The 9,672-nt window shown below is 30.8% G+C and overlaps 1 protein-coding gene across 1 annotated transcript; it reads right to left on the bottom strand.

The window, feature by feature from the left end:
• Positions 1–702: 702 nt before the first annotated feature.
• On the bottom strand, positions 703–9,316 carry LOC134697248 (uncharacterized). Its single transcript, XM_063559397.1, has 5 exons — positions 9,221–9,316; positions 7,528–7,610; positions 6,593–6,682; positions 4,903–4,917; positions 703–1,083 (listed from the first exon to the last, which is right to left on the bottom strand). The coding sequence occupies exons 1-5, from the start codon at positions 9,256–9,258 to the stop codon at positions 839–841; spliced, it is 471 nt and encodes a 156-aa protein (XP_063415467.1). The 5' UTR covers positions 9,259–9,316; the 3' UTR covers positions 703–838.
• Positions 9,317–9,672: the final 356 nt, after the last annotated feature.

Genomic DNA, 9,672 nt, shown 5'->3' with positions numbered 1-9,672 from the left:
GGTTCATAAAGAAATATTTGGAGTTTAGGCTTTATGTCGACATTTTGCCAGTCACTTGTAATAACAAATCGGTATATGACCATCGGTATAAAATGTGTTTATTATAGTTTTGACAAGTAAGTTAAATTAACTATGTGAAACGTGTAATTTTTATTTAACTAATCTTTTTATAATAACATAATAATAAAATTACCTATAGGAATGCGTCTTTTTAACGAACTAAATATGAAGAGTTTAGAAGTATTAAAAGAGTGTAAATTACCCCGACCATACGCGTACGGTCGGACCATATGAGTATATACTCACATGGTCATGACCATACGCGTCTGGTCCAGATACTCATATGATTCGGAACATAGGCATGTTACTTTCACGTTTATTTGACTTTTTTGTTGGTCATCGTATTCCTACAGTGTTGGGTTACTTTTTCGTCCCTTTTCAGTTCATGGATTTTAGCGTTCCTTATGAAAGACTACACAAAAAGGCCGTTTGGACACACAAAAATCAATGACAGGATATTTTCATTAACATAAATTATTTGGTGTAATGTACGGACTGTGAACACGATTAAAGACTATTTACTAAAAGAAAGAGAAGGCTCCAGAGAGTAACTCGATTGAAAAGTGACAAATCTGTGAAATCAAATAGTTTTTATTTGTCTTCTTTGAATCCACATATTTGGATTTGTTATGAACTATGTCACTATATGATGACACTAAGGATGTCGGTGATATCTCATGTCACTATATAATGACAATAAGGATGTCGGTGATTTCTCATGTCACTATATGATGAAACTAAAGATGTCGGTAATTTCTCATGTCACTATATGATGACACTAAGGATATCGGTGATTTCTCTTCCTGCAATGACTGCGGTAGACACGAGTCGCTGTCTTTGTTTCAGAAGTACTTGTAGGCACACTTGTTGTTAGTTCAGGCGTGGTTGTTGTTGGTTCAGTTGGGGTTGGTGTAGGAATTGGACATCCAGAACCTTTAGGGATGACGTCATTCGCACTACATGCTTTACCAGGTGAGGGGCACATTGAAGGTATATCACAGGAACGAGACGGTGGGGGCAAGGCTGAAAACATATTCAAATTATTTATATTTCGGTAATGTGTTCATTAACTTTTTTTGCCACAAGTAATTATGTCAGCAATTCATGTGAACAGTATGAAATACTATGTTTTTTTTTTAATATGTTACAAGTTTTGATCGAACTGAATATTTAATTACATTTCGAGGAATTTTTCATGTATAATAAAAATTCTTTTTTTTTTTTTTTTTTTTTAATAAAATAATGTCTTTATTGCACTTTTCTTTGCTGTTGTGACAAATTACTCGACCTACAGCAGTTGGCCGAGTATCCCTGTGAATTAGTCACTGGATAACCAGGGAATTTATTCAGTGAATTCATATATAAGATCATAGTTTGTTAGTTTTACAGTTCATGGTTATTACATACATTTTACAAACTATATTGTTTCATGATTACGGAAAGTGTACAGTTTTGTCCGGTTTTGTTTCTAAAGATTAAAACTTTATGATCGTTGACCTTTAACCTTATTGATAAAAACCGTTGAAGCTGGTTGATCAATTGTCCGGATTAATTTATATGTTTTATTGATACACACGAACAACTTCAACTTTAGTTAAAAATTACATGTGGTAAGTTTCGACATTGTAGTTGGAAATTCATTTGATTAAGTGATAAAGTGTGTATAAAAGTATTTTGAGACAAAATTCTGTACATTTTCACAAAGCATGCTGTTTTGGTTTTTTACCACGTGCTCAGATCATATATTGTCAACTTTTGCTACACAAATTCTATACATGAAAAAAAAAATTATATCTAGCTATTCATGATCATATGTATCTTTTTACATCATTTAAAAATTTGCTGTTTTTAGCATTAATATATATGTTAATTTCGTATGTTTTTAAAAATTCATTTCTGAAAACTGCATAAGCGTCTATGTCTTTTTGTTTATAATTTGATATATGAGTGCTTTTATGAATTGAATATAATAAGACAGTTAGGAAGAGATTTATATCATTATACATAGGATCATGTATTTTATAGCCCAGTACTAAAGTTTTAAAATTAAAAATATGTGACCCAATTTTGATTTTGCTTACAAGTACATATATTTTCTTCCAAAATTCATGAAAGAATTGACATTTTAGAAAAAAGTGTTCGTAATCTTCAGTCACGTTACACAAGTCACACATACTTGTTTCTTGTATGTGCCATTGTAGTAATAATTGTTTACATGGTAGGATGAAATGGAGTAATTTCCATCTTAACATTTTATATTTGTTATTAATTAAATAGGTAAAAGTAAATTGAAGCACATTATTTATTGGAGTGATTGATTCTAGATGAAAGATGTTTTTCCATTTGGAGAACCCTAGTGGTCTCTCCTCATTTTTGTTATTTAAATAGTTATATATATCTTTGGATGACATATTTTCAATTAGTTCTGTTTTTTTGTTAACAGTCAAGGACAAGTTTAATTTTGTTTTTACAGAAGTTTTCAAAGATTTGTCAGATTTTAATGTACTAACCCATTCTTTTGGAATGCAATTTTTCAATTTTAAAAGTTCTGAGATCCAATTGGTTTTTGAGGTTAGTTTCTCCAATATAAGTTTTTGTGATATGTGTCCTTTTTGGTCAATTATATCATTAATGAAAATAATACCATCTTTTATCCAATTTGGGTAAACTAAACATTTTCCTTTAAATTTTATATTTTTATTACCCCACAACATTTGCTGCCTAATATTTCTAAAATTTATGATAGGCGTATTACTTGTTGGTGTATTATATGCTTCATACCAGCTCTTTAATATGTTCAAGTAAAATGAAGGTAGAACATTACTTAAATTAGGTAATGATTTTATGTTGTCAGGCATCATATGAAATATAAGGTTGTTTTTACCAAATTTATTGAAATAATATGTTGGAATAACTTTCCAATTAGCAAATTCTTTTACCGTTAATCGATTAACCCATGAAATATTTAGTGCATTTAAGAAGCAATCAATGTCGGTCATTTTTAGACCTCCATTTGTGTAATCTTTGGTAAGTGTTGAGCGTTTTACCTTTTCTTGTTTATTATTCCATATAAAATTATAAATAAGTTTTTTAAAATCTTTTATGTACATTTGGGGTATTGAAACAACCGAAGCCAAAAAAGTAAGATTAGGTAAAATAAGCGACTTAACAACTGTTATTCGTCCTATCATGGTTAAATTTCTTTTTTCCCAATCAAGTATTAATTTTTTTGTCTGTTTCATTGTTTTTTCAATATTTAATTTGTCACATTCACTTTTATCTAATCCGAAGTAAACACCTAGACTTTTAATTGGTTCTTTGCTCCAGTGTATATTTTCAATTTTTTCTTTACAATGTTTAAGTCTACCTAACCATATACCTTCTGTTTTAGATTTATTCAGTTTCAAACCAGAAAGTGTTCCAAATATTTCTATTAGGTTTAATGCTTGGTGTATTTCATTTTTTGAACTGAGAAAGAGTGTTGTGTCATCAGCCAATTGGGAAATTTTTAAACTATGCGTTTTTTCATCAAGTTTAATTTGAAACCCTTTAATGTTTGAAATTTGTCTTACTCTACAGGCCAGAATTTCAACTGCTATAACAAAAATAAGAGAACTTAACGGACATCCTTGTTTTATACCACGGTGAAGACTGTAGGTTTCTGAGATCCAGCCGTTATTAGACAGGCATCCTTTAGTATCATTGTATAATGTTTTAACCCATTTTAAGAAGGAGTGTGGTATTCCAAATTTTAGTAGAGATTCATACATGAAGGGCCATTCTAAAGAATCAAAGGCTTTGGAAAAGTCTATGAACAATAAAACCCCATCTATATTAAATTTTTCTGAGTAGTCTATAATATCTTGAATCTGGCGAATGTTGAAACCTATGTACCGATTTTTTATATATCCATTCTGATCGCTATGAATAATTTTGGACAACACTATCTTTATTCTTTGCGCTAAGGCATAGGCCATAAGCTTAGTGTCTACATTTAATAAAGTGATTGGCCTGTAGTTATCTAATGATAATGGATCATTTTTTTTATATAATAAGGAGATAACACCTATTTTTTGGAGAGTTGTCATTTCTTCTTTTTCATAACATGTATTGAATACTTTCACTGCAGATTCTTTCAGGTATGGCCAAAATGATCGATAAAATTCTACACTGAGACCATCTAGTCCAGGGGATTTATTTAGTTTCATGTTAAATATAGCATTTGTACATTCTTCTAATGTTAGGTTGCCCCCCAATAGTTCACTGTCATTATTGGATAGTGAGTGATCTATCTTTGTTTGACTTATATAATTTTTTATTTCTGAAGGGTCCGGTTTAGTACTTTTATACAAATTTTGGTAGTAATTTTTCCCTAGAATAAGAATATCCGACGCGTCTGTAACAAAATTACCATGGTCATTTCTAAGGGCGGAAATGGTTTTCTTGGTTTGTCTTGATTTTTCAAGACCCAAAAAATATTTTGTGTTTTTTTCCCCTTCCTCTGCCCATCTGACTCGGGATCTAATTTGTGCACCTCTAGTTTCTTTTACATATAAATTTTGTAAATTGTTTTCTACATTATTTATTTCTTTTTTAAGATGTTGAGAATTCTTTTTCTGATTCTTTTTGGGGATTGTGCTCACACTTACACATGCCACAATTGCATTGGCAGACATCTACACGTATAATTATGTCCTTTGTTGTTAAAACAATAAAGCTTTTTTCAAAACTGTCAATGAAACTGGCGAATACACAAGATGATGAGTGATTTTAGTTGGGTATTGTGTAACGTTTGGTCGTCTAAATTTATGAATTGAAACAGAAATGCCTAGATATACTTACCAGGTGATCCTAAAACTGCAAAGTAAAACAATGATCATTATACAAAAATACAAAGACAACAAGATACCAGGGGTATCATTCAGCCAAACAACGATCATTATACAAAGATAACAAGATACCAGGGGTATCATTCAGCCAAACAACGATCATTATACAAAGATAACAAGATACCAGGGGTATCAGTCAGCCAAACAATGTTTATTATACAAAGATAACAAGATACAAGTAGTATCACTTAGCCAAACAATATACATTATACAAAGATACAAAGATAACAATATACCAGGAGTATGATCACTAAGCCAAACAATAATCAAAATACAAAGATAGAAAGATAACTAAACACCAGGATTATTACTTAGCCAAACAATGATTATTATACAAAGAACAAAGATAACAAGATATCAGGAGTATTACTTAGCCAAACAATGATTATTATACAAAGAACAAAGATAACAAGATATCAGGAGTATTACTTAGCCAAACAATGATTATTATACAAAGAACAATGATAACAAGATATCAGGAGTATTACTTAGCCAAATAATGATTATTATACAAGTATACAAAGATAACAAGATACCAGGAGTATTACTTAGCCAAACAATGATTATTATACAAATATCCAAAGATAACAAGTTACCAGGATTGATATGTTTTGGTGATCCTTTTCCGACTCTTCAGAATTTAAGAGTTTTACCCAAATTTAAGTGAATTATACGGTCTTCAAAGTACCGTGTCGATTCCTGACATCACTAAAGAGCCATTTATTTTCTAAAATATTGTGTTAATGTTTCCACTTTTGTTTGCGTTAATTCATCTTTTCCACAAGTTTATTGTTTTCTGTTTGGTATTTAATATAATTAAAATTTTGTTACATCTTGTGATCTGTTTATTTGGCAATGCCAGTCGACATCCGTTTTCGTCCTGCTAGTCAAATGCGTTTTGTTAAAATATACTTTTTCATTTTCTTAGTCTGTTGGAAATGTTGTGTGTGTTGTATTCGAACCCCTCTACCTAGAAATTTGTTTTGGATTCACACGTATAAAAAATATCAAACTCAATCTTAGGTTTGAACGTTGTTTTCAATTTAGACTTGTTCATATATAAACATGACGGATGTCATTTGTTGAGCAGTATATGTGTACCTTTTCGGAGCACCTGATATCATTCTTATTCTTCGTATTTTTCAGTCGTTAGTACTTCTATTTTGTGTGTAATGATTATATGTCTATTTATCTTGTTCTTATTAACCATGGTGTTGTCAGTTTATTTTCGATTAATGAATTTGAAAGTCTCTTTGGTATCTTTCACGACTCTTTTTCAATATACTATGTACACATCTATCCCAGATAAATCTTTTTAAAAGGAGAATCTAAAAATATAAGTTCAGAGCGTAGGCTTAATTGGGAAGTTTAAAAGGAAATTTTATATGATGCTAGTGTTTTACACTCATGAATAAAACCAGTTCGTTTAATGAAATAAATGAGGTATTCATGTGTACTGAAAAGTTATTTAAACAAGCATTGATATTATGTGTGTTCAGACTTAACATGCATCGCTTCGATTGATGCATCACAATTTCTTATCTTCAACGGTACTGTTTATAAAACAAAAGAAATTTCAATATACAAAGGATGCATGCTATGTTGTGTTATAGAATGAACAGATTTTAAATATATATCCTTACCTTTAGCTACCAAAGTGGCAACTGACAATTTACAGACTGCACATATATCTGTAAATTCTCCCGTTTTGTTGGCAAACGTTTTGATTCCGTCTAAACGATAAAGAACATTTAGTTATGGAGTGCTTAATGCATTTATAATATTATATACTTTGTAGTAAATACGGATAAATTGTATGTGTCATACAACTATTGACAAGCGTGCTGTATCAGCCACCATGATGATATCATATCAACACGGTGGGAAAGGCTTGATCACACCCTTAATCTGTTTGACGTCACGTCATCGATTGCAGTCAATGTTGCAAAGGCTTTATCAAATCCATAATCTGTATTACGTCATGTCAAACCTATAATCTGTATGACGTCATTTCAAACCTCCTTATCTGTATGACGTCATGTCACATAAAAAACATCTACTTGAGGTATATGTTATATAATAAAGTGTATATGATATGTTTTTTTCAATATCACACACTGTATCAACCCTCAATCATTTCTGGGGTTAATACGGATGCGATATTGAAAAAGCCATATGATATTCTCTATTAATATCACAGTTGTAATATTGTTATTGATGTCTAAACGAATATCATAGCTAGTTCGGGATTGAAGTAAAAGACCCCGGTCGGTTGTTGAAAAGTAGACGTTAATTCCAGTAATTTTTGAAATATTGGGCTTGCGTCTTATTGACGTGGCCTCTTCAATTGTTATCCCTGTCGCGCAATAAAATAAACTGGAACGATGTGTGTAAAATGTACATTACGTCATAACTGCTGATACTTGGTAGGTCGAATCACAAAAAAAAAAACATGTATCGAATTGTATCGAATTGTTTTTGAATGTTTGTATGGTATCCTTAACAAATGAGACATAAATTCGAAATGCCAAAAACATTCTTCAAAGTGTACTGAGTTCATTAGAAAGTTACGACTTACCACTTAATCCAAATGTAAACATTAAAGGAGATTGAAGATTGTAAAAGATCGGATAACATTCGAAGTTGTCAGAACCCTGTTGTCTGAAAAAGTAAAAATATCAATTTGATTCGCAGCTAAAGATCAATTTACATCCATTTCTTTTCCGAAAGATCACTTGCATACCATTTCAATTAATATCATCATTTGTTTAAAGGGGTACCATGCTCTTCAATGCTCTTCAACTTTGTACTTGTTTGGCTTTATAAATATTGTGATATGAGCGTGACTGATGAGTTTTATGTAGACGGAAGGCGCGTCTGGCGTACTAAATTATAATCCAGGTTCTTTTGATGACTATTTGACTCAAAAAGATTTGACTTATTCGAATCATTTTTGTCCTTTCACTATTTGACCGAAATATTTAAGTTAAAGTAACTCCCTTAGGTGTTTTGTACTCCCTTTTTTTTCTAACATATCTATCCAAGTCAAAAAGTGTTGATGATTTAAACCCCGCACATAGGGAAATCTTCAATTAACATAGTATTCTCTAAAAAAATACAGAATGATATCATCTTAGAGAAATCTTCAATAACATACATTATTCTCTCAAACAATACATAGTGATATCATCTGAGGGAAATATACAATTACAAACATTATTCTCTCAAACAATACATAGTGATATCATCTGAGGAAATCGTCAATAACAAACATTATTCTCTCAAACAATACATAGTGATATCATCTGAGGGAAATATACAATTACAAACATTATTCTCTCAAACAATACATAGTGATATCATCTGAGGAAATCGTCAATAACAAACATTATTCTCTCAAACAATACATAGTGATATCATCTGAGGAAATCGTCAATAACAAACATTATTCTCTCAAACAATGCATAGTTATATCATCATAGGAAAATCTTAAATAACAAACATTATTCTCTCCAACAATACAAAATGATATCAGCATAGGGAAATATACAATAACAAACATTATTCTCTCAAACAATACATAGTGATATCATCTGAGGAAATCGTCAATAAAAACATTATTCTCTCCAACAATGCATAGTGATATCATCTAAGGGAAATCTGCAATAAGAAACATTATTCCCTTCCAACAATACATAGTGATATCATCTGAGGGAAATCTGCAATAACATACATCATTCTCTCAAACAATACATAGTGATATCATCATAGGAATATACTACTAAAGTAATGAGCATTAAGAAAATAACAATTATATTTGAGGTTCCAATGATGATACACTAGATTCTGAATTCGACAAGTATTCTTTGTTCGACAGTTATTTCTAATTTGACAACTATTCTTAGTTCTACAATTGATATTTCCATATTGATGCTAGATTTCAAATTCTAAAACAACTACAATTATTAATGTAAAAGAGAGAAAAAAACAAACAGCCAAATTGAGAAAGCTAGTACTATGCATCAGGTAGAGATGTTCTATGATTCCAAAATCAATTACCTAAATTTAAACAACAAATTCAATGCAAGGGTTTCCATAGTTGTATGCAATACAAAAAATTGGCTTAATAAATGGTGATATCCTCAGAAACTAACAATCAACTTGCCCTGGTATCGACATATTTCATGATTATGGTTTTTTTTCTGTTTTCAGAATTTTAAAGATTGAGTGAGTCTTTTATTTATGTTAAAGAACTGTAAGTAATAACATACCGGACAACAAGGAAGCGTTCTGTTATTTGATGACACATAATTGTTAATCCGCCGTGATGTGTATATGTTTGGCAATCAGTGTTAAACTGCCAATTCCCAACATGTATATTAGAAATAGAAACTGAAAATGTTTGGTTCGACCATGGACTTGGAAAGGTACATGGAAATTCCGTCACAGCTGAAATGAAGGAAGAATTATCAAACGCAATGTGATTGTAAAGAAAGTATCTGAATACAAAATATTCGGTGTATTATCTATCTTCACTAGGAACATAATCATGCTAATAATAAGAATATGGACATCATAATATGGGATTCGGCAATAGACATTATCAAGAAAACTCCAACCTAGCTCTATCCAAATGCATTTTATTAGAGAAATTATCAAAATTAGGTGAAATAAAATACACAAACAAGTTAATCTTAATTTTACAGAATATTTCCGATCTAGT

The sequence above is a fragment of the Mytilus trossulus genome, chromosome 14, assembly GCF_036588685.1.
Source record: "Mytilus trossulus isolate FHL-02 chromosome 14, PNRI_Mtr1.1.1.hap1, whole genome shotgun sequence".
In the NCBI taxonomy this organism is placed as follows: domain Eukaryota; kingdom Metazoa; phylum Mollusca; class Bivalvia; order Mytilida; family Mytilidae; genus Mytilus; species Mytilus trossulus.
This window is presented reverse-complemented; position numbering and strand designations above follow the sequence as displayed.